At 52.6% G+C, this 24,766-nt stretch overlaps 1 protein-coding gene across 1 annotated transcript in view; it reads right to left on the minus strand.

Moving 5' to 3' along the window:
* The window catches only part of LOC113267916 (myosin-16), a 60,922-nt gene that overhangs the window by 22,962 nt on the left and 13,194 nt on the right, over positions 1-24,766 (minus strand). The window contains exons 12-28 of the mRNA XM_026516248.4: positions 23,824-23,994; positions 22,215-22,394; positions 20,463-20,589; positions 19,431-19,489; positions 18,489-18,576; positions 17,632-17,749; positions 16,341-16,461; positions 12,730-12,866; positions 11,335-11,416; positions 8,511-8,684; positions 7,379-7,606; positions 6,769-6,873; positions 4,535-4,621; positions 4,164-4,309; positions 2,924-3,014; positions 2,444-2,500; positions 1,675-1,761 (exon numbers count right to left, since the gene is read on the minus strand). Coding sequence (XP_026372033.1) covers positions 1,675-1,761; positions 2,444-2,500; positions 2,924-3,014; positions 4,164-4,309; positions 4,535-4,621; positions 6,769-6,873; positions 7,379-7,606; positions 8,511-8,684; positions 11,335-11,416; positions 12,730-12,866; positions 16,341-16,461; positions 17,632-17,749; positions 18,489-18,576; positions 19,431-19,489; positions 20,463-20,589; positions 22,215-22,394; positions 23,824-23,994 — 2,058 coding nt within the window. The remainder of the gene's footprint in view (positions 1-1,674; positions 1,762-2,443; positions 2,501-2,923; positions 3,015-4,163; positions 4,310-4,534; positions 4,622-6,768; positions 6,874-7,378; positions 7,607-8,510; positions 8,685-11,334; positions 11,417-12,729; positions 12,867-16,340; positions 16,462-17,631; positions 17,750-18,488; positions 18,577-19,430; positions 19,490-20,462; positions 20,590-22,214; positions 22,395-23,823; positions 23,995-24,766) is intronic.

A 24,766-nucleotide genomic window follows, 5' to 3' on the forward strand; every position in this document is an offset into this window, starting at 1 on the left:
GCGGTCCCCTGCTATTTCTGCACCCCACTGATAGGATGTCTTGATGGAAATATCCATCCTGAGCCTCTGGGAGGATTGCCCACCAGATTCATTTAGATAGCATTGTGCCTTGAACGGTGCCTTGTAAAAAGATAAGCTCAACCAATTCTTAACCCCAGATACCTGTGAATGTGACCTTATTTGGAAATAGGGTCTTCGCAGATATAAACAAGTTAAAATGTCATAACTGGATTAGGGAGGGCCCTAACCCAATGGCGGGTTGTCCTTGTAAGAGGAGAGATATTTGGATCCAGGGAGACATAGAAGAAGGAGGCCACATGACCACGGAGGCAGGGATTGGAGTGAGGCAGCTATAAGCAGGGAAGACCAGAGATTGCCGGCAACCCACCAGCAGCCAGGAGAGAGGCCTGGGACACACTCCCCTTGAGCCTCCAGAAGGAGCCCCACAGGCAGCCCCTGCTCTGTGGCTCCCCATGTCACATAGCCCCATGACCCCGCCTCCTCCCATCCCTCTGGTGCCCCAAATCCTGTTGTTCCCTTAACTTGCCCTGCATTGCTAGACGTCATCCCTTCTTACTGCCTGTCCTCCTGGGACCCTGACCACAGCTGGGCACCAGCTCAGCAGGCCCCTCCACAGCGAGCAGACTGTGGCCAAAATGGTGAGGGGATGGGACGTGGAGTCCAGGGAGCCTTCCAGTGCTAAGGGACGCCGTCCACATTCCTGCTCTCAGCTCTGACCCAGGGTCCGAAGTTGTAAGAGCCCTGACTACACAGAATTAGAAGGAGAGTTTCAAGTGGCTTCTGCCAGTCTCCATGATGCCTTTATGTGAATTAGAGGAAGATGCATTCCACACCAGAGGCTCGGCTTGGATTCCAGCCCTGGGAGTGTGGGGTCACCCCGCTGTATTAACCATGTCTTCATTTTCTGTATTCTGATGCTTGGACATCTGGGGCTTTGCTGACCCTGGAAGGACAGCCCCTCCCCAGGGTTAGCTAACTCCTAGAGATAGCAGACAACTGGATTTCCAATGCAAAGCAACCACTCTAGAGCCCATACCTCCAGCCCCTCCTCTATGGGGTTCTCACACTCTCAGCCAGCCTAACCTGCCTTCAGTACCCCCATGGCCAGGTACCAGACAACTAGGGACAGCCTTTGTGCCCTAGAGCCTGCTGAAATGATCCAAACTAGCCCATCCTAAGCCTGCTTACTCTGCCTCCCCCATTCCTTCCTCACAAACCACAGTAAAGGCTCTCGCCTACAATTTCCCCTTGCCCTTGCCTCCCGCTGACCTTGGTGCCTCCCCGTGTGGCCCTGCACGGCATGCCCCTCTTCTTGGGAGCCGTCACAGACTGTCTCTTTAGTGGCAATCCTTTCCTGATCTGCTGGCCTCACTGCAGCTCACATTTTCTATAAACACGAATCTTACAACACCTGCCCTATGCCTTCAGTCCAGTGCTGCTTCAGTCAACACCACTGAGCTAAGGAGCCCCAGCAGAAAGGGGACCAAACCAGCCCCTCTCTTGCCTCTTCTTTATTATTGTTTTCTCCTCATGTTAGTCCCAGAAATTCAGCAAGAACTAACTGGTCTTTTCCCCACTGCTCATCATCCAGCGATTTTTTTTCTCTCTGCAGGCTGGTCGGAATTGGGGTTCCTGGTCCCCTGAGGATGATACCTGAGCAGATGTGGCTCCCCCAGCTTCTTCCAGCCTGTCACTGAGGTCTTCGAGGTCCCGGGACAGGTCACTGCGTTGTTTCTCCACCTGGGGAAGATCAAATGACCATGACGGGAGACGTGCAGGCGCCCCGGTCTCTTCTCTGGTAAAGACTACAGTGACTGCATGGTGTCTGTGAGGCTGGGGGCCTGCACTTGGGGAGTTCTGCCCTCTGCCTGCCACCCCACATGCTCAGTGAAGGATGCCCGTGTCCTTCTGCACTGGGTGGAAGTGCAGAAGGACACCACCCCCGGCCGGGTTTCCTACCCCCGGCCGGGTTTGGCTGAATCTGGAGTTCAGGTGTGTGAGGATTCATCTCCCACCAGCTTTCTGGCCTCAGCCTCCGCAGGACCCCACCCTAAAGACTCCTTCCATTCTTTGTAACTGGGCAGAGAGGTGCTATTTCTTCCCTTTGCCTAGAAGTTCTTGCCGGTGTCAGTCTGTTGCATTCAGTCTCCGCGTCCCCAGGCTAATGTTGCCTCCTCTACCTGCCCCGGGCAGAACTAGCCTCCTCTCCCTGGACTCACACCAGAAATAGTATCTTAGCATCTTACATCATAATTAATATTGCTCATGTAGCACCGTGCCTGGTGCACAGCTCGAGAATCAACGAGGCCTTTTCAACTGGAAACCTGTCCTCTTGCTTTCCTGAGTGGAGTGTCTGCTTACGGTTGGATTGTGGCTGGCACTGGGTCCTCAGACTCCGGAAGTGCGGAAGTATTTCATTTACCTTGGCTCTCATTGCCCGCTCAGCTTCCAGTTCTTCCTCCAGCTCCTCAATTCGGGCCTAGCAGACAAATAAGCAAAGGGGGGTTATCTCTTCCGGGTGAAGTTACAAACTTACCCACTTGGTCTTTTAGTATGGAAATGATGGCAAGTTGCTGAGTGTATGATGGACACCGTCAAAAGCAGAGGGAAACGGCACAGAGAGTGTGTGCAATGGCCCTGAGGCAGGAGGGAGGCTGGGGTATGTGGTGGGGGCAGGCCAGGTGACAAGGTCAGGGAGGGAACAGGGGCAGACCTCCACGGTCTGTAATCATTGTAGGGGCTTTGACTCAAAGCTGGTGTGAGGTGAACATGGATCAGTCTCAAGGACTCGGGGGCAGTCTTGCTCCTCGGGAAACCCAGGTGGCCAAGCAGCTGATGGGAGCAAAGGTGCCTGGAAGTGCATTTCAGAAGGAGAGCTCTGTGCTCTCAGTCCTGGACACACCTGGTGTTCCTTTAGTTTCCGCTGGAGTGTGGAATTCAGAGACTGCTCATCCTCATATTTAGAGTTGACAGAATTGATTTCCATATCCCTCCTGCAAGAGAAGGTTTGCTCTCCTGAGAGAAGAGCTCTGAGGGGAGATCAGCCACTGGCGAGGAAACAACCTGGGCTGCTGGAGGAGGCGTGGAACTTGCTGAAACCCACTCATCCCCCAGTGCCTGGCAGTCTGGGGTGACGCCCAGAAGGTCTCACCCTGCAGAGCCCAGAATTTGCTGCACACGCTTTCCAGCTGCTTATTCATTCACTCATGCACTTCCTAATTTGGTAGAAGTTTATTGAATATCTACTATGTGCCAGATGTTTGGGGTTCTGGGGACACATCAGTGAATGAACCAGACAGACATCACTGCTCTGGCACAGCTCACATTCTAGGGGCTCCAGAATCACCTGGATGCTTTGCCTTTTTAGGGAAAATTTTCCTCTAAAAACTTTCCATGAAAGGGTGTCTCCTTCTGACATGTGGGTTCCGTACGTCAAGGAGCCACATGTGAGAACTAAGACGCCAGAGGCCAAGTGGATGGGCAGGATGGTCAAGGTCCCGTGCACCCCCTGGCTGGCCGTGCCACAGACAAAACGTGCCGAGATGCAGAGCGAGCTGCCCACCCTCCTAGCAGTCCGTGGTGCTGTGAAACTGCCTTAGCAAAATGCTCCTCCAAGATGCATTGTCCAAATTCCACTCCGCGGGAGCTTTCCTTGTCTGACTCCTCACCTCCATCCCCTCAGCCTCTAGCTTAGTTCAGGTTTACACCCGGACTGTTGCAGTAGCCTTCCCATTGCTTTCCTGCTTCCAGTGTTTCTCTGCTCCACCTGTCTCCCCTGTTATTGCCAGAGCAATACTGAGAAAATAGCCCCTCAACTCCTTGTGATCTTTGAAAGTCCAGCTTATGGGTTTCTATGAAGACTCCCTGCCTTTTGGGACAGGTGCCTTGCTTAGTACCAGTCCCCTTTCCAGTGCCCAACAGGCCCTGTGTGAGCCTGGGAGCTCCCTGTGCACGGGCAGCGCCTACTCCCCCCTCTATGCATCCTCTGTGCTGCGTACAGAGCCTGGCACATAGCGGGTGCTGGGGACATGCATTAATGCACATGGAGCCCTCAGCACAGTGCCCGGCACCTGGCACCATCCAGGAAGTGCTAGATACTGCTAATGTTGTTATGGGCAGAAGGAATGCCTGCAAGGGCATACTTTTTCACCACCTCCTCGAGGTCTATCTTGGACCTTTCCATCTCATTGAGATTGTCAATGGTCATCTTCAGGTCACTCTCAGCTTTGCGACGAGCCTTTTCCACCTCTGCCCGGATTTTCTTTTCTTGCTCCCAGTTATCCTCCAGCTGCAGAAACAAGAAAAACAAGAGAAAGTAGGGGTGGAGGGTGAGTCTGAGGCCAGAATGTGATGAGGAACCAGATTGGGCCTGGTTGCTTTGCTGTAGCCTCAGAGAGACCCTCACTTCCCCAGGGCGTGAGTCAGTCCGTACCCCAAATGCATCTGAGGACGCTGTGCCCCAGCTGGACCCGGCCCTTGAGCTATAGCATTGGCCCCAGCAGCAGGGCATTACCTCATGGATCTGGGTGCTGAGCTTGCTGTTGGTCTTGGTCAGGTGGTTCACCTTGTCCTCCTCAGCTTGCAGGTCGTCGAGGGTTTTCTGGAGGGAAAGATATACACGTGTGTCCCACGAGCCATGTGGGAGCAGCTGAACAGACCTGGTTCTCTGCCATCACTTCTGAGCTCAGTGGGCAGCTACTGAGACCCTGCCCCTGGTGCCAGGTGAGGTGGGGAGCAGCCCCGAGCACCTGTTAGCTGCACGTGGGCCCTCACCCATCAGTGGGGCTCTGATTCTCCTTGCGGCGTGTCGGAAATCTGTGGGGGGCTTTTGGTTGTCACCACGATGGGGGCCCCACCGGCACTTAGCGGGTGGCTCCGGGGATGCTGGGCACCTTGCCTTGCTCTGGGCAGTCCAGCACCACGAAGAATCCTGCAGTCCATACACTTGATGCCCCACCCAGGCAGTCACATAAGCCAGACAATTAGACTCTTCTGAACCGAGCACCCAGCACCACTTTCCATATAACTCAGCCATTTTCTTTTCATTTAGTGTAGACTACATTTTTTAAAGAATGATCTACCATGAAAACTGAGAGAAGGTTCGTTATTGTCAAAATTTCCCTGAGAGTTCATCACCATTTTGTAAACTCGCGTCACGGACAGCAGCCACGCTTCACTATCTGCGTCCCAGCACACCCTCCGTGCCCATCCGCAGCCACCTAGGCAGGCTCGGGCGGGCGGCCTACTGCTCACGACCTCTTCTAGTGGATCTGTGTGAGCTTTGACACGCGGACGCCCCATTATTTATTACAAATTACATTCCATTCATTTCCCCCTGAAGAAGAAGGGAACGCTATTGATTTTTTTCAAAGTTACATATTAGTTTAATAATTTTCATTTTAGGATAGTAAGAGAGGCTTCCAAAATACAGTCTATGCTCATTGTTTGCGGGTTATCGATTTGCCGGTTTACCTACTAGCTAAAATTTATTTGTAATCCCAAATCAATACTTGTGGTGCTTTCACGGTCGTTCGCAGACATGCGCAGAGCAGGGAAACATTGGAGTCCCGGCCGGGTGCACATTCCCAGCTGCGGTCAGATGAGATGGAGCCCTGCCTTCTCGTCTCCGTTTATACTGCAAACAAGGGTCCTTTTCCAGAGTCTATGCAGTGCCATGGCTTTTACATTTTGGTGCTTTTGTTTTGGTGATTTTGCTGTATGAAGCGGCCCCATGCACGGTCTGCCATGCCGTCTATTGTCCCGAAGCTCTAGAAGGCTGTGAGGTGCCTCACAGAGGAAATGTGTGTGTCAGATAGGTTTTGTTCAGGCATGAGATACAGGGCTGTTGACTGTGAGCTCAATGTTCAGGAATCCACAATATGGACCAAATAGTGTCTTTCAACAGAGACATACATAAAACAAGGCAACGTGTTGATTGTCATTAATATGTATTATGTATTGATTGGTTCACAAAAATGTGACCAGAGGCTTGGTGGAACCTAACCCCCTATTTCCCCTTAAAGCTGACATTCAGTGTTTGCTAATTCAGTGTTCATGGTGACTTTATAGAACGTGACTACCTCGAATAATGAGACTTGACCGTATTTGCTATAAAAGGGGGCTCTGGGTTTGAAATGGTTGAGAGTCACAGTCTAAGGGGAAGTATTTCCAGAGGCAGCAGAGAGAGGTCCTCGGGGGATGTGTTGTGCGTTCGTGGTATTGGCAAACATGGCAATGGGGGTCCACCGTCCGGCTCTGGGCCTCAACTTGCTCGTTGTACCTGTGTCTCCAGAGCTATGAAGTGGTCTGTGCCACGGTCAGCCCTGGTGGCTGGTCAGAGCTGGCTCTGCGTTTAGGACCTGAGCCCGTAACACTCGAGTGGGCCTTCCCATGACAAGAGCTCATGCCCTTTGTTGCCGAGATGTATCAGGGTTCCCTGGTGCGTCACTCACAGGGCACTTCTGTGCACCCCACCTCATCCTGATGACTCTGGGGACCATACCTTCCAGCACACCAGGGACTCTCAGACTGGCTTAGTTTGGGTGATAAATTACAGGGTCACCCCACTTACAACAAACCTGGGAGGACAGCAATAAGACATAACAATGCCCACTTCACCGATGAGGAAACTGAAATTTTGGGAGACTCTGTGCCCCCAGCTCAGGGGCAGCAAAGCCGAGATTTGAACCCAGGTCTCCAGTCTCCAAGCTCCACCTGCTCTCCCCAGCGCAAGCCGGTGGTACCTACCTGGTGCAGCTCCTCCAGGGCCCTCTTCTCCTTCTGGAGCTTGGCGATGGAGTCTTCCCGGAGCGAGAGGTCCCCAGTCAGGGTGCGGACCTTGTGATCCAGGGCCTGGAAATGGGGGCAGGAGAGAGAGAGACAGGCCCTTAAGGCTGGGAACACCCTTGGGGGAGGCACTTGTTCCAAGAGAGGGGCTCTGCAGCTTGGCCGCTGTCCAGAGTCACTTGGAAGCCTGAGAAATGGAACACCCCGGGCACACTCCAGCCAACCGAGTCAGAATCTTAGGGTGAGGGGGGCAGCGAGAGCCACCAGTTCAGGCCTTTGCTATTCAAAGCCCGGTCCTCAGGTGTCAGCAGTATCTTAGAGAGTAGACCTCGGGCCCCACCAGACTTGCGGATCCGACGTGGTAGCACTGGCCACATGTGCCTACTGAGCACTCAGAATGCAGCTAGCTCAACAGAGGAACCACATTTTAAATCGCATCAAGGTGAGTTACTAGCCCCACGTGGCTGGTGGCGAGGGTCCTGCGCAGTGCTACAGTGGGGACTCCAGGTGTGAGCCCCACGGGCTTCCCTGTTCTGGTGAGGAGAGCGGTCAGGCTCCAGGGTCTCCTCACCTGCTTCTCCTTCTCCGTCTTGGCCAGTGTGGTCTCAAGGCCCTCCAGGTCCCGCTTGAGGTCGCTCATCTCCCCCTCCAGCTTGCGCTTGGTGGCGCTCAGGGAGGCCGCTGTGCCCTCCTCTTCCTCCAGCCGCTCCCGCATGTCCGAGATCTGGCTCTCCAGCTCCATTTTGGTCTTCATCATCTGGGTCAGACGCTCCTCGGCATCTATCAGGTTCTCTTGCTCCTGGCGGAAGAAAGAGCACCAGTCAAAGGGATCCTAGAAGGGTCCAGGCATGAGCTCTGAGCCCCGTGTGATGTGTGTGACAAAACATCGTCCAGCCGTGCTGTCCCCAGACCACCAGCCGCATCACCTGCGAGCTGGGTCGGATGCCGAGTCTCAGGCCTCACACCTGCTACATTTAAACCTGCATTTTCACAAGATCCCAGTTAAGGTTTTAGCAGAGGTGGTCCAGGAGAATGGAGGACACTCGGGCTGCACAGCACTGGGTACCGCAGGCTCTGCCCTCGCATCTGCTGAGCCCGGACGTGCCTATTCCTCCATCTGTCAGTGGGGCCTGGGCTGCCCACCCAGAGAGCTCCCAACGCTGATTCAGCACTTTTGTGTTAACAAACCATTTCCCGTCCATGGTTCCTCCTTATAACAACCCTGAGGGGCAAGCCAGGCAGATGTTACCACAAGCTACAGTTAGGGATGAGGGAAGCGATATTCAGAGGAGGGTGGGGTTGTCAAAGGTCAAGCAGACAGGAAGGCACAGAAGAGGGACAACCTGGGTGTCCACTGGGGTCTCCCTGAGGGCGGGGGGTCAGTGCTGTAAGACGACAACTGGCCACACAGTCGAGCCAGACCAGCTGTGTGACTTATGGTTCATGGCATAACATTACTGAAATTCAGTTTTTGTCTGCACAATAAGGGAAATCGTGGCTGTGAGGCATAAGGGGGTAGAGCCCATGAAGGTGCTTCTATCAATGGTGGTTCTTTTATCGCTGTGATCTCACTCGCACACGGCTTCTCAGAAGGCTCTCCCTCCCTCCCTGGGTCTGACTCTCAGTGACCCTGGGGATCCTGATAGTTGCCAGGGCCCCCAGCTCCCATCCCCTCCTCCACTCCCTTCCAGGGGCCCACATACGGCCTGTAGCTGGATGGTGAGGTCGTTCTTCTCCTGGCTGAGCGTGGCCATCTTCTCCTCCAGCTCCTTTACCCTGCTTATCAGCTCCTGTGTCTTGGACATGGCGTTCCTCAGCTCCTCCTCCTTGGCCTTCATCTCCTCCTCTTGCCGGGCCACATTCAGGAGCGGCTTGACCTGAGTGGTGAGCAACACCATACTGTGTTAGGGGGATGGGCTTTGCCGGGGGCTCGGTGATGGGCTTCGGGGGCTCTGCCTCAGACGGGACCACACCCGTTTGGGGTGGAAAGCAGCTCTGGCTGCAGCTGTGAGGAGATGCCCTAAAGCGTCCCTAGCCTCCACAGAGAAGGCCCGTCCTTGCTCAGGACCAATCCTCAGGGGCTCTTTGATCCTATGACACACCAAGTTCGGTGTTCCTTGGCATCTAGCCTCGCCCAGTGCTTACATCGTTCTACAAATTGTGTGTGCTTGGGAGCCCTGGCTGAATTCGAGCTCTGGTTTCCCTTGCCTTTCTCCCTTACTGATTCCTCCCTCTCTCTGTCTCTTTCTGTCTATCTCTGTGTCTTGTGTATATTCTCCGTGTCTCTGTCTCTCTCACTTACTTCTTTCATCTGCTCCCCTACGTGGTCTTCCAGGCCTCCCACGACCCACCCTTGCTCACCGCGCTCCAGCTCAGCTGGTACGTCCTCCCTCGTGGCCTCTGCCCCTCTTGCTCCGGGCTCTGTAGGGCTGGGCCTGCTTTGTCCCTCGGCCAGGAGCACCTGCCCTTCTGCGCCCACTGTGCCCATCCGGACATCTCCGTGCTTTGGCCCTTCTTACCCTTCAAGAGTGCCTGGGTCCATCAACTCCCTCCACCTGTCCTCTGCCCTGCTAGACCTTGAGCCCCTCGAAAATCTCCCTCCGGCCTTCCTGTTCCTAGAGCTCCGAGGAGAGCTTGGCGGGACAGGCCCTTGGGTTTTTTCCTGGTCAATGGATGCATTTCTCTGGAGGGAAATGCCCATCCTGTGGAGATGGGTTTGGGAGAACGCATCACTTCTCTTGGAAGATGACAGGGAAGCCTCATTGCCAGCCTGGGCTGTGGGGACCTGGGATGCCACGGTGGCAGGTCCACGTAACACACAACTATGAGTGAGAGCCTCCCACAGCGTGTTGTTTTGTTTTGTTTTTTTCCCATCGACTCATCCTATCTGGCTAAATAAGATTAGAGCTTAATTAAAAAGTAAAAGTAAAGGATTTTTATTTTATTTTACTTTTTTACTCATTGGAACAGGACCTTGTTCTGCCGTGTTTAGTTAGTGGTTTTACTTTCTAGTAAAGAACTGGGAGGTTTCCAGGCTTTGTCTCCTCATCTGTGACCACTGGTGTCCTGCCTGAAAGAATCTTTTTTTTTTTCTACCTGAATCATTTTTTTTTAAAAAGGTTTTATTTATTTATTTGACAGAGATAGAGACAGCCAGCGAGAGAGGGAACACAAGCAGGGGGAGTGGGAGAGGAAGAAGCAGCCTCATAGGGGAGGAGCCTGATGTGGGGCTCGATCCCAGAACGCCGGGATCACGCCCTGAGCCGAAGGCAGACGCTTAACCGCTGTGCCACCCAGGCGCCCCTCTGCCTGAAAGAATCTTAAAGGCTGTGGGTCTGCAACTTCCCAGAGGGCAACACAAATACCAAGGGGACAGATGAGATAGATTTAGCATCGCATAGAAACCCTCTGATATTCATCGTTACATAGTTACTTTAAAAGTAACTTTAAGAATAAGAATGAATAAATAATTTTTAAAAATAATTTTTAAGAACAGAAAAGAACTTGTCAAATCCATTTTGTGATCCACCATTTTGTGGATAAGGCTTGCTTAGGATGAAATTAAAGCAGATAAGGATAAAAAAATTTCCTTTTAAAATAAAAAGTTCAAAATAAAAATGTGAGTTGACGTAAGGAAAGAAGGTCCGTCACAGAACAGGTGGGGAAGTTAGCAGCGATGACTGAACTCTGAGAAATACTCATCTGGACTCCCTTGCGATCTCAGGCCCTCGAGGGGGCTGGCCTGTGTGCGGGTGCCTTTGGGGTTGCAGAACTTACTATCCTTCCTCCGAACCTGTGGCCAGCACTGTTTTAGAAATCGCTTTCCCACGGAGAAGGGATAGAAGCTTCTGCATGAGCCATGGGGGCTGCAGGGACAGGGAGAGGACCCGCCCCTCCACCTGGCTGCCCCTTGAGACAACACCATCCTCCCAGCTCCTGAATGTGGCAGCCCTGTGTCCAGCCTCCTCTGGTGCCCAGCACTGTGTTCCCCCTGAACGGGGGCCAGAGGCAGGGACACCGTCACCCACTATGATTCCACCTGCATCAGGAGGACGGCTCACGGCCTCCTGCATTGGTTAAGCGCAGGCTGGCCACTTGGGGTCCTGCGGCCCCACCACCTGGCTGACTCACTGCCCTCTCTGCTGTCTCAGAAGAACCTGAGAACTGGGAGGTCAGACCCCGTGATTTCCTGAGGTCACTCCAAGCTCCAAAGGTGAGGACTTCACTAAAGGAGTTGAAGATGCCTCAACATGCCCAGGGGGAGGCGCTGATAACCAAGCCCCCTTTCCGTAGTGTCTGTTGGGGGAGGCTCTCCATCCTAAGGAGACGTTATTTTGAGGGATGAGATGAGGCGGGAAGACACACTGTGATTGTCCCTCAGAGAGGAATTCGCCCCTGTCTGGAAGGAGGCTAGAGTCCTCCGTCTCATTTTTGGACTGTCCCTGCAGGATCCTGTGGCCTCCCACCCCCGAGAGGCACCTCCACCCAGGCCCCCCGGCAGCAGCAGGCTGGCCCCCCGAGACCTACCTTGTTGTAGAGCTTCCACCAGCCCCAGAAACGCAGCTCCAGGAATTTGCGTGTGTTCCGCTGGATGACTTTCAGGCCAATTCTGCAAAAAGGAAGCCGGGGTCTCGTGGATTAAAGTGCCAGTGTTGGGGCCCGGCCTCCTTGATGGAACGGTTCCTCCCAGATAGCACAAGGCTGAGACAGACCACTCGTTTCTTCTTGCACTTCCCTTCCTTCCACGGGAAATCACCCATAACTCTCTGCAGCCTATCCACCCGCAGTTTCTGGAATCTGCCTCCTTGTCCCTGGCACCTTCACCGGACTGTCATTTACTGAGGACCTCCTATGTGCCAAGGCCCCGGGTTGGGCTGGGCTACTGTCCTACCCTCAGCTCCTAACTGGTGTCCCTGCCTTCAGCCAGGGTCGCAGAGGACCTGGTGCATATCAGGAACTCGTTATTGTTCTTATGTGCTCATTACTGTTATTATTAGTAATACTACGACCGAAAAGAGCCAGAGTCAACCAGACGCCAGCCAGGGGAGCCTGAGCTATTTTCTGATGATGGTTTTAGAGAGACTGCTGGGAAACATGATTCTAGGGGAAAGGGCTTGGAGTGAGGGCTTCTGGGTTCCAGTCTTGACTCTTTCCTCCTGAACCGAGGGGGCAGGCCCTTCACCCTTCTGGCCTCAGTTTTCACAGGGTGCTGGCCCTCCCACATCCCTGTCATAGTATCATCACACGGATCCAAATGGGGAAGTGACTTGTAGGATTTATATTAAGTGGCTCCTGTTAGGGATTGAATTGTGTCTTCTCCCAAAAGATATGCCGAAGTCCTAACCCCCAGTACCTGTGAACATGACCTTGTTTGGAAATAGGGTCTTTGCAGATGTCATTACTTAGGTTAAGAGGAGGTCATACTAGAGAAAGGTGGGCCCCTAACCCAAGATGCCCAGTGTCCGTATAAAAAGAAGGAAGCTGGTGTGGAGACACAGACACAGAGGGAAGGCCTTGCAAAAACAGAGGGAGAGATCGGAATGATGTGGCCACGAGCCAAGAAATGCCTGGGGCTACTGGGACTGGAAGAAGCAAGAAAGGACTGTCGTCTAGAGCTTCAGAGGGAGTGTGGCCTGCAAAACCTTGATTTCAGACGGCTAGCCTCTGGAACTGTGCGAAAATACATTTCTGCTGTTTCAAGGCAGCCAGGCTGTGGCGCTTTGTTACGGCAACCCTAGAAAATGAATACAGGACCCCAGCAGGGTTCTTTGGGCCAGCGAAGACATTGGCACCCTCCCCTCATCTCACTGCCCATTGTCGCTAATGGAGCTGACCACTGTGTGTGTGGCGGGGTCCCTGGTCATCCTGTGTGGGTGAGCGTGGCCTCAGTGGTTCTGACCCGTTGGTGCTCGTGAGTGCTACCTTCGTTCCAGCATCTTCTTGAACTCAATCCTCATAAGGAAACCCCGGAGGCGACACTGTAACATCGTCATGATCTTGGCCAGCCGCTCGTCCCGCATGTCTTCAAGCCTAGCCAGAATGCCGGCTCGGAAGAATACCTGGGAGAAAGACACAGTCATCTGAAAATAGCACAGCTGTCACCAGCGGCAGCCGCTGGCGGGGAGTTTTAAATCCAAGCCCCAGAGGTTCGGAAATGTCCTTAAAAGTTAAGAGGGCCAGTCTGGTGCTTGTGTTTGAGGCCCCTCGGGAACAGCTTGCCCCAGCCTGGACACCGCCAATAGCAGGACCACTGCCGGCCCCAGCATCTGTTTCCCCTCGCCCTTGGCTCCTCCTATGGGTCCCAGCCCTGGCCTTGCACTTACTAGCTGGATCACCCTGGACGTGTCTCCTCACATCTCAGGGCCTCGGTTCCTCATCTGTGAAATGGGGATGTTGACCCCTCCCTGAGGGTTGCTATAAGGATTAGATAGAGATATTGGGTGGGAAAGTCTTGTATAAACTGTGAAGCTGTAAGTAAAAGGTGATAGATCTTCACGGTCCTCGCTGCTATGGTGACTGCCCAGCAGCCGGGGAGGCAAGGGGTCTTCTTTCTTTACCGCCATGCAAAACAGCCTTTGGACAGTCACGGTCCCCCAGGCACCTGGGAGTGGGAAGAGGGGCTAAGTGAGGGCAGGGGTGGGGTTGACTCTGTAGAAAGGATACAGAGTTTTACCAACGCTGCACAATTTCAGGCACCCAGCTCTGGTGTGTGAATGGGACACATCCCTAGGAAAATAGGGCCAGCTTTGTAACATGTTAGAAGGAGCAGGAAATACCCAACCTCCAGGAAATGCAAATTAAGGTTGCAAGATACCAATCACTCCTCCCTCCACCTGTAACTTTTAAGACTTCCAAAAAGGCAAGTGTTGGCAGGGTTGTGGATCAAGGGGAGGGTGAGTTGGCACAACAGTTTTGGAAAATGGTTTGGCATTCCCTCGTCAAGTTAGATGTTTGCACACCCTGAAACGGGCGAATATCCTCCTCAGCATTCACATATCTATCTCCGCCCTGGCTGCACATCATTTCTGCCTGGAGGGCCTTGGAAAGGTGCTGATACTTGGACATAGGTGATTTCAAACAATTTCTGGAACGAGGCTCTGGCATTGGTATTTTTACCGCTCCCCAAAAGGATTCTAATGTACAGCCAAGGCTGAGAATGTCATTCTAAAGAAACTCCTCCATAGGACATGCACAAAGATATTCAAAGTAGCATTGTTAATAACTTCGGGGGGGGGGGTCAATTTCCAAGGGCAGGAGAAAGGGTAATTGTGGTGCGGCTGTCTGAGGCAGCCTGATACGGCAGTGACACTGAATGGCTGTCATGTTCCAACCAACAAGGATGAATCTTGGAAATGCTATGAAGTGTTAGAAGCATGTTACAGAAGAGTATATCAAGTACGATACTTCCAGGAAGCTCAAAACCGGGCAAAACCTGAGGCCAGATGCATATGTGATAAAACTATTTTTAAAAGGCAGGAGGATGGTTAACATTCAGGACAAGGGTTACTCCTGAGGAGAGAGATGCAAAGATTGAGTTCTGGATTTTCAAGTGGGCTCATGGGTGGTTGTTTTATTAGTAGTATATTTTATAATGTAATACCTTTTCATAGGCTTTAAGTAAGACATGATAGAAACTTCTAGAAGGACAGAAGGATCCAGGAGACCTGTACCTGGCCTCAGCCTGCCTTGGATGTGCTATGCGACCTTAGCCAAGCCACTCTCCTTGGGGAAGCCTCGATCTCCCCTCCTGTTCAGTGGGAGTGCAGGACCCTGAGTCCTCCCAGCCCCGAGAGACTATAGCAGAGCCCCCAACTAAATCTTTTATATGGATGCTATGGACACCAACAGGAAAAGAATGCAAAAAAATGCTCCCTGTCGGGGCGCCTGGGTGGCTCAGTCGGTTAAGCACCTGCTTTTAGCTCAGGTGGGATCGAGCCCCATGTTGGGCTCTCTGCTCAGTGGGGAGTCGGCTTCTCCCTCTCCCTCTGCTTCTCTCCCCAGCTTGTACTCTCTCTCTTAGATAAATAAAACTAAAAAAAAAAAAAAAAAAAAAAAAAGAATGCTCCCTCTCCAATGCCTTCCTCCCCCACAAAAACCCAAAGAGCTAGCCATCATGGGGTTGAGACACTGGGTTTGATTACAGGAAATGTGTCTTGATATTTCGCAATGGCTGGTCATTGAGGTGTGTCCCTCTAGGAGAGGTGAGGTGAACCTGTGGCAGGGGGTGGGGCCCACATGAGCTAACAATGGGAACAGGCAGAAACATCCTGTTCTCTGTTCTGCTTCTGCCACCAGAGCCTGGCTGGTCCTTGGGGAGCAAAGCTGTCCCCAGAATCCCCAGGCCTTTATCTGGACCCAATGCAACCCTTGAACAACAGCAAACTGCAGTCCATTTGCCCAGCCAGTCGTGGTGTCAGGTGCTGGCAACGGCAGCCCCATCTCCCCTTCCCGAGAGCAGCGTCATGGGGCCTGAGGCCTGCTCCGTCCCGCCTAGTTCGGTGGAACTGGGCACATCAGCTCCATGCCCCCGTCCCCGCTTCCTCACGTTTCCCATCCTTCAAAGGTGGGGGGGTGGCAGAAGCAGCCGGTATTCAGTGATTCTGTGGCAAAACCTGGTGTTCCTATAAGTCAGGTTAGCTGTATGCAGCATGTCTTAATTGTGAAGGAGGCCAAAGCTAAGAGTTCTGGCAGATCCTACAATGACGATTCCGCCAACACTCTACCAGGAGCGAGCTCCAGGGAGCCAGGGACTCTGTTCACTGGTGCATCCCGAGAGCCTTGAACCGCGCTCGGCGCGGGAGGCGCTCTAGGAGCGTTTGCTGAGCGGCCAGATGTGCTGGATGTGCGCACAGCCTGGAGCGTCCGTGCGCGCCAGCAGGCCTGTGGGCTCCGCAGAGACAGGCTTTGAGCCTGAGGCTCCTGCATGCAAAGCTAGGACCCCTGCTGGGTCACCCTGGTTGTCCTGCTGGGGTGCGGTCTGCTTGGGCAGCTGTAGATGGACAGCTCGCACTGTTAGCCTGGCTGGCCCTGACAATCCCAGCAGGACTCTGCGGGGCCAGGAAGTGGGACAGACACAGGGCAGCCCAGGCCCTGTGAGTCAGGATCAGGAAGCTTCTCTGAGTCAGCCCCGACTCACCTGCCAGCTCAGGGCTGGAGCTCTCAATGTGGGTGGGCTGGGATTATGGTGCTTCACTCTCAGACCTCACCTCCCCCCCCAGCTTCATGCCCCAGTCAAACCCAGGACCTTGATTCTGACTGGGACTCTTACAGGCCTAGGAAATAATCTATCATTTATTAAGTACGTGTCTGAGCTGGCTTCTCACCCACATTAGTGCTAATCACCCCCCAAATCCCATGAGATCAGCTGTATCAGCTCTCCTTTTTCAGAGGAGGAAACTGAGGCTCCCCGCAGCTGTGGGGCTTGCCCAAGGCAGGCAGCTGGTCAGTGGCCGAGCTGGAATTCACACCCTGAAGCCCACCCTCTGGGGACAAGGCTGGGTGGCGTAGGGAGGGAGTGTCACCGGAAGAGCTACCTTGGTATGCCCGATTTTGTACTCATTCACATCCAGGTCGATGGACCCGAGCAGCAGCTCTGAGGCCTTCTTGTTGTCTACAAATCCCTGAGGAATCACGTTGGGGTTCAGCACTTGGTACCTGGTGGGAGAGAGACAATGACAGTCATCGTCATGCCCAAGCTGGCAGCTCGGGAAGCACATCCACGCAGTTGATCTTCGCGACGGCCTTGGAGTCACAGGTTAGACCAGTTTTACAGATGGCCGCAGCAGGCAGTGCGGTGGGACAGGAAACCTTGGGGAGCGAACGTTGGTGTGGGTCAGGGGTTCAGGAGAAGGCAGGTGCTCCTGGAAATGAAGACACCAAAATCTTGCCTTCCTGATTTTTCCTTCCAGGCATAGGAGAAGCGCTGCTTTTCCTGACCTGCCAGCAGCCGTCTTTGTGATTTAGACAAGTCCTTCGCTGTTTAGAGCCTTCAGAGGGCTTGGACAAGATGACCTCTAGTTACTTGTCCTGCTCTGTCCGTCTGTGGTCATATGTTCTAGCAGGTGGGGGGGGGGGGTAGAAGGAAAAACAATGCCTAAGGTGGAGATCTCAGTTTGGGATCCCCCAGAAGCAGACCTTGAGACAGGGATCCAAGTGCAAATGGTTTATTTGGGGGGGTGGCAGAGTTGGGAAGGGGGTCAGGGAAGTCAGTAAGAGGCACGTTATCAGACCCGTTATCACAATGGGCAGCTGGGGCTTAATGCTGCTAGGGGACCCAGGGAACAGTGGTGTGCTGGAACCTGCAGGAGCCAACTGTGTGCATCTCTACCCAACCCCACATTCAGTCATTCAGTGACATCACATTGCTGGCTTGAAATCAGCCATGGGAGTGTTTATCCCATGGAAATCCAAAGACGCTACAAACCAGGGCTTTTTAATTGTTACTATTTTTTTAAGTTTAACCTGGAGAGCCTTAGACATTTACCTGGAAGCCAGTACAGAGCATGCCTCATAGTTAGCCCACCAAGAAGGATGAGGGAGTTGAAGTATTTATACACCAGTTGTCCTCAGCCACTGGTTGAGGGCTGCTCCTGGGGAGGCATTACTCCGGGAGACTTTCAGCCTGCCAAGTAGCAAAGCAGGCTCCAGAGCCAGAGAAGGCCCTCAGGCAAAGAAATGCACGTTCTGGCAGGTGAAAGGCCAATGGCAGTGAGGTGGTGCTGCTGTGAGGTGTAGTGTCTGCGACAACAGGACTATATTTCTCAATTAGTCAGTGCCCGGAAACTGAGAACCGTAGACTCATGGTATCAGGGAGACACCACTCACCTCTGTTTGAACTCTGGGTACTGCATCCTGTTTGGGAAGCCCTTCCTGCAAATACGGATGCCTTCCAGGACTCCGTTACAAGCCAGCTGGTGCATGATCAGGTGGGCGTCCACCACGCCTGCCAAAAGGGAGGGCACAGGATGCCGTCAGGACCCTCGGGTGGGACAGGCTGCTCCTTGCCACTGCAGAACGCTGAGCATCTGTGTCATCAACCCCTGTCTCCTCCCATCACTGCCCAGGGGGCCCCGCAATTCAGCCAAGACCCAAAGGCCCTCCTGAATGTGACTTCCAGCTGGTGCCCACCCAGCCGGAACATGATTTTTGCTTTACAAAGCAGCTAGAACATGATTTTTGGATGATTCATTTCTTTAAAGATTTTATTTATTTGAGAGAGAGAGTGCGTGAGCGAGGGAAGGAGCAGAGGGGGTGAAAGAGGGACAAGCAGACTCCGCGCTGAGTACAGAGCCTGATGCGGGACTCGATCCCATGACCCTGAGATCATGATCTGAACCAAAACCAAGAGTCGGATGCTCAACCAACCAAGCCACCCAGGCACCCCTGGATGATTCATTTTTGGGGGATCCTTTGGTGCCCTGCTTTGCCCCAATCATCCCAGGCGATTAAAAGTAGACTTAATTCATACCTGGCTCACAGTTTGCTCTCAACAAATGTTAGCTTTTTTATTAACTCTTAATGTTTCTGTGGGTCAAAATTGTCCAAGTTTGAAAAAAATTGGTGGGAGGAGAGGGAGGCAAAAAAGAGAGACAAGTACTTCATATTTCGAAAATAATTGAACTGCTATAAATGGGGGTACTTCACTTGAGCAAACACTAACTTCACAGAGCCCCATGATGTACCTGATTGCTTGAACTCGTTGGGGACAATGCAGCGGACAAAATGGGGAGCAGTGCTGTGGAGCGTGGTCATCAGCTTATTCAACTGCTCCTGGGGATGGAGGAAAAAGAAACAGAAGGACTGGGTAGAGCTCAGTGCTGGTGTTGCTCGGCAGAGGGATTTATTTTAGAGTTCAATTAATGAAATTCAAATTGAGCTCTTCTGCCACACCAACCTCTTCTCCAGTACTCACTAGCCACGTTTGGCTAGTGGCTATCATAATGGATAGCATCTTGGGCAGTGGCTGTCCTCTCAGAGGGACTTGCCCAAGGTGACGTGGTTTTCAGCAAGCAGGGCCTTTCCTGACTCAATGCTGGCTCACTGTAGAGTCTCAGTACTAGAAGGAACTGTAGTGCCTGTGAGGACAAAGCCCTGCCTGTTGTTACCCTCCCCACTGGATGGTCCCTCCTCCTCTGCTTGGATATCTCCAGGGAGGTAGCCCGCTCTGCCTTAGGGCAGCCAGATCCTTGGGAAATACTGAAATCTTTCTTCATGCAACATCTCCCTAGTGGCTGCCCACCTACACTTTGGAACGTGTTCCCAGTCACGCCCTAAATCTGTGGAAGTTATGATCAGCCCAGAAGATCTGCCAGCCAACTTTAGGGCTCAAGATCTTAGGCACTGATACGTCCATTGATGTCACTCTCTGGATTGTAGTCTGAAATGACATGGTTGGACTGCACCATCTCTAAGGGTCTTTTCTGCCCTGAGGACCTATGGTTCTGTGACCCCTTCAGAAGGAAGCCGACTCCTGGAATGAAAGAGGCAACTGTAGGCATAGAAATGAAATCATCCTGTCTTGGCTGTGAGACGGCAGGCCGACCCCCACACCATTAGAAGGGAGGGTTTGATGGAGAGGCGGGGTCACTGGATGCAAAGTGGCCTACAGGGCAGCCCCCACTTACCCTGTAGAAGTTGGAGACTGTCATGAAGGAAGACCCTCTCTTCTGCTTCTTGCTTCCAGCTGAGGAAAGAAAGACAAGCATGTTTCATGTCAGAAAACAGCATGGCGACAGTCAGCCCCATAGTGTTCTGTGTCAAGGAAATGCATTCTCTGGTTTAAAAAGCTTTTCTTGGGGGGCGCCTGGGTGGCTCAGTCAGTTAGGCATCTGACTCTTGGTTTTGGCTCAGGTCATGATCTCAGGGTCCTGGGATTGAGCTCTGCACTGGGCTCTGCGCTCAGCAGGGAGTCTGCTTGAGATTCTCTCTCTCCCTCTGCCCCTTCCTCGCACGCTCTCTCTTTCTCTCTCTCTCAAAAAAAAAAAAGGCTTTTCTTGGGACTGGGTAAGGTGGGGCCCTCACACCAGGAAACAGAGATCTACCAGGGAATGGGTAAATGGGGTGACTGTGGCCTAATTGTCAAAAGGGGCATATGCTCTCTGGGGAGTGTGTGTCCTTTTGTGATTTAGGGCTACACAAGGGGACAAACCGCCCATTGCCTGGGAAGGAAGAGGAGCCACAGACCATCTAGAGGAATTGCATGTGGATGGAGAAAACATCTCTGAATTCGAGGAAATTTGCATTTCTTGTCCCTATGAATGGTGGCCACATTGGGCAGCTCCCACCCTGGGGTGTTTCCCTGTGGGCCACACGACCTCCATGGGGTAGGAGGCAGGGCTGGGCTTGGGCTTTGCCTCAGACAGGGAAGAACAGTGAGCAGAAAATAAGCACACAGCATTTGGGCCTCCACTCTTCCAAGGCAGTATTGCTCCACCTACAGGTGATACGGGCCCAGCGATCAATTCAGTTGATGGAATTTCCCAGAATGCATCTGTATCTCTCCATTGCACCCTCGTCCATGGCCTACCTCAAGCAACTTGTCATTCATTCATCCATTTAGCAAGAGTTGAACATGAGAGTTTTGTTTCCTTATTTCCATTTTGGTCACTAAAGGCATCAGCACAGGGAGACTGGACACAATAAGGGGTCAGCTGTACCTGGAGCCTCTTCTTCTTTGAAGAGAAGGGCCAGGATTCCCAGGGATGATTTCTGGAACAAGCCCACCACTGTTTCGTTCAGGGGGTCTTTGTTCTTCTCCAGCCATCCTGTGATGTTGTAACCCACCTGGAGGGGGCAAGTGCCAGCAGTGACCTTCAGGTCCAGCCTCCGCCTTCCAGGTCCCACAGCCAGAACCTCTACCTACAGCATGGCCTGCTCTGGGCTCCCAGGACCAACCTTCAACCCCATCTCTGGGGGCTTCCATTCTTGACATTTCCTGGAGTCCTGGGATGTCCCTGAACTACAGTAGGAGGTGGGGGCCCCATTATCTGCGTTCTTGGGCATTTGCAGTTGGCCTGTTTAGGCTACCCTGTCTCCGAGCTTTTCTGACAAACAAGGCCTCCCCAGCTACTTTCCACCCGGCTGTGACCTTCTCTTGCATGTCTTCCTCTGCTGGCTACTCTGAGCCTGCCTGACCTCAGGCTCTTTTTCTACCCAGGCAGACTGATCTTCTTCCAGGCTTAGCCCTTGCTGTGAGTGACTAGCCTTGACCAGTGAAATCCTGAGCTATATGTAAAGCTCCCTACAAGGACGTCTGGTCAGTCCTTGCTCAAGAGCACACATCCCTTGGCCACTGCCTGGTGGAAGGGGGGGCTCCATCCATCTATAACTGGGGGGTCCATGTGTTCAGGTAATTGGGCATCCATTAATTTCTGCTGCCCATTTTGCCATGTGGCCCAAGCTGGAGAGGCAAAGAGGAAGCCCTTTTCAGATTCTTCCACTGAGCATAGGGAACTGAGGGCAGCAGATAAGAAGCCAAAACTTTTGGGCTTTCCTTCTGGGCCTTACTTTAGAGTCTTCTTAATGGTGAGGAAGCCCCATTAGACTTTAAACATTCCATTGCTACAAACACGGAGCTTTTCTCACTTCATTGTGGGAGGCGAGGTAGAGCACCGCAGTCAGGCTCCCAACCTGCTGTTTGCTCTAGGCATTGGCACGATTCATTTTGCAAGTAATTGGCATTGTTATGGTTGATGAGATCATCAGCTCCCGGCCCCAGTACCCGCTCCAACAGCAGCTTTCCTGACAGCTCTGTCCTAAGGCTGCTATTTCCCTGCAGTTAAACCCACAGAGATTCGACAAACTCGAGTGGTAACGGGAGCCTTGGCATTTACAGCAATACTGCAATCCCAAGGAAACCAAACTCATTCTTAAAAGCTGGCTGAACAAACACTGTCTCCCCTATCCATTATTCAAATAGAACCCGAGTCCTGGCGGCACTTAATTCCCTCTTCCCCAAGGACTAAGTTTGTCATGAGTGAAAAAGCCACTCCGGAGATGTCGTTTTGTTGGTTTGGTGGCCACGAGCTGTCAGAGCCATAAGTTAATCAATTTGGGGGATAATTGGTGGGCTCATGGCATTTCTTTTCTCTTTTTGCAAGTGTTGGAAATTCTGTCCAAGATCTTAGTTCAGCCGTCAAACCGAGGGCCATAGACAGTGGTGTGGCCCTGGAGGGTCTGAGGGCGTCAACTGCTGGCTGCTCCCTGGATTGCTTTAGAATTCTCTGAGGGAGAAGTGATGAGGAAGTATGAGTCAGAGGTCATTTCACGGAGCCGATCACCCTGCTACATGGCGGCTGTGTTAGTTGGAGGTGGGAAGCGTCAGGAAGGGCATGGCAGGAAGGACCTACAGTAGCCAGAGCCGAATGCAGCAAGAAGGTGGCCACAGGGGGCGCCGAGGGGGTACTCACAGTGCCTGCGTAGTGGACGAGCTCGAAGTGGGCCTCAGGCCCCTTGCCTTTGCCCCCCTTGGGCTTGAGGAAGTTGCTGGACTTGCCCAGGTGGTTGTCATACAGGGCTGCCTTGAAGGTGGCGTCGGTGGCCTTGGGGAAGACGCACTGTTCCTCCAAGATGGAGAAGATGCCCATGGGCTAGAAGGGAAGAGCGGTGGATGGTGTTACAGGAAGCCAGGGGACCCCAATGGGGCCACTCAGGTGTTGGCCTGGGGGCGGTGGGAGGGGTGACCCAGACACCCAGGTGGCCAGCCAGGAAGCAGAACTCTGGGCAAGGAGCCCTGGTAATGGTGCAGTAGCTACATGGTCTGGTCTATGAATGCCAAAGCCATTTAGACTTGAAAGAGGCTAGAATTCATTGAATCTAACAGAAAAGATGGAGGTCGGAAGGGGCTATGTAGCTCCCCAAATGCTAATCCCTCCCAAACAGTAGTGCCAGGCAGGCTTGGCCCTCAGGAAAATGGTAAAGTCAATGATACCTGTCCTCTTTGCATTTAACTCTCTTTTATCCGCTCTTGCCCTCAAGGACATTCCTGGCTACCATGGGTCACAGATGGTTCTAGGTCTCTTCTCACAGAATGAGGGAGCTCATAAATGCTGTCCCTCCCTCCCCCAATCTATGGAGGGTCTGGATCTCTAAGGAAGATTTCTGGAAGAGGGCAATGCTTAACCCCAAAGCTCAAAAATGAGGACATTTCAGGTTCTATGACAGCTGGACAGGGAGGTGTTTGTAGATGTTAGGGGATGGGGGCAGGGGGGATTGTGCACGCAGTCTGTTTTTGGAGATACTTTTCCTGGGAGGTTAAGGCTGGTCTCACATCAGAGACCCCTGGCTGCCTTGCTGATAACTTCTCTATGACGGCCCCTAGGCTGAGCCTCAAATACAACATATGTTAGTTCTTTTCCTTTATTTTTTAATTTTTGCTTCGAAATAATTTAAGGCTTGCAAAAGAGTGTGAAGCATTCCTACGTGCCTTTCATCCAACTTCTCGAAATGTTAACGCAACCTCAGTAACAATAATGAAACCCAGGAAATTAACAATGATACGATCCTATGAGCAGACTGTTCAGATTTTGTCATCTGTCCTATTAAAGTCCCTTTTCTGTCCCTTTTCTGCATTTGATTAAACCATATATATTCTTGAAGTACGCCCTTTGCTAAAACGTTCCCCATGGTGGCCAATAGACTGGCAGCCTGGGTTAGAACCTGACCCTGCCATTCACAGGTTGTGTGACCTTGGACAAGTTACTTCCCTTCTCTGTGCCTCAATGTTCCCATCTGTGAAATGGTTGTAATACATCACTGCCCCTCCACCCCACACACACGCACGTGTGGTAGCTTAGGATGAGCCAGTGAGTCGAGGCAGCCAACAGCCCAACTAACAGTGGTCATTGCAACACTACTGTACCTATTTTGCAGAGAGGAAGCTAGAGGCCAGACCAACCAAGGTCATTAGCGGTGTTGCTAGTGCCATCTCCCCACAGGCCCCAGTGACTCCCCTTCTGAGGCACGCCCCGGTCAGGGCCCTGGCCTCTCTCTCAGCCCCACCTCTGAGCAGCAGGTTACCTTTTCCAGGAGGTCAATGCAGGCCTGTAGGTCAAGGCCAAAGTCGATGAAGACCCATTCGATGCCCTCCCTCTTGTACTCCTCCTGCTCCAGCACAAACATGTGGTGGTTGAAGAACTGTTGCAGCTTCTCGTTGGTGAAGTTGATGCACAGCTGCTCGAAGCTGTTGAACTGGGGTGGGAGGGTAGAGAGCGGGGCGTCAGCCAGGACCCAGGCAGAGCCTCCCTGGGACCAGGACTGAGGGACGGGGCACAAGCCAAGCTCAAATTTGCTGAGGGCCAACATTGTCAGGTGCTGCCCAGAGGCCTGAACACTGACCACTGGACGGTCCTCCATCAGCCCTGCAAGAAGCCCATCTCAGTTACCCTCCCCTGCAAAGGCCCAGAGCAGCTTAGTACCTTCAGAGCAGGGCTGTGGGGGACGGGGGTAGAAGAGAGTTGGGGGGGAGGGGGCAGGGGGACCCAAACCTCAAATCCCCCCTCGTGTGGTTAATGAAAATCATGGTGGAAAGAATCATTTTCTTCCCAGGATAGAAATCATTTCAGAGGCTTTATGCTTCTGACCCCCTGTGTGCCTTTGGACAGTTCTCTCTCTCTCTCTCTGTGCAGTTTTTTTATCCTCATCTGTAGGATGAAAGGGTTTGGGGGGTTTATGAGTCTTTAAAAAAATAAAAAAATCAGAGAAGTGCTTTCACTTAATGAAATCCGATGCTAAAGCTGCATGAAAACCAGGTTAAAGCAGAGGTGCCATTGTCATCACAGAGCCCCTGTGCCGGACCCAGCGCTGAGCTGCACCTGCTTAAAACCTTACGAGGCAAGACTGAGGAGTGTTCTCATTAGAAGGTGGAGAAAGCAAGGCCCACAGCTTGGAAGTGGCCAAGCTGGGATCGAACCCTGTCTGTTTATTGCACACACTCTGTCGTCGGTGCAGAGCATCCTCCTTT

Source organism: Ursus arctos, unplaced genomic scaffold, assembly GCF_023065955.2.
Source record: "Ursus arctos isolate Adak ecotype North America unplaced genomic scaffold, UrsArc2.0 scaffold_2, whole genome shotgun sequence".
Taxonomy (NCBI): Eukaryota; Metazoa; Chordata; class Mammalia; order Carnivora; family Ursidae; genus Ursus; species Ursus arctos.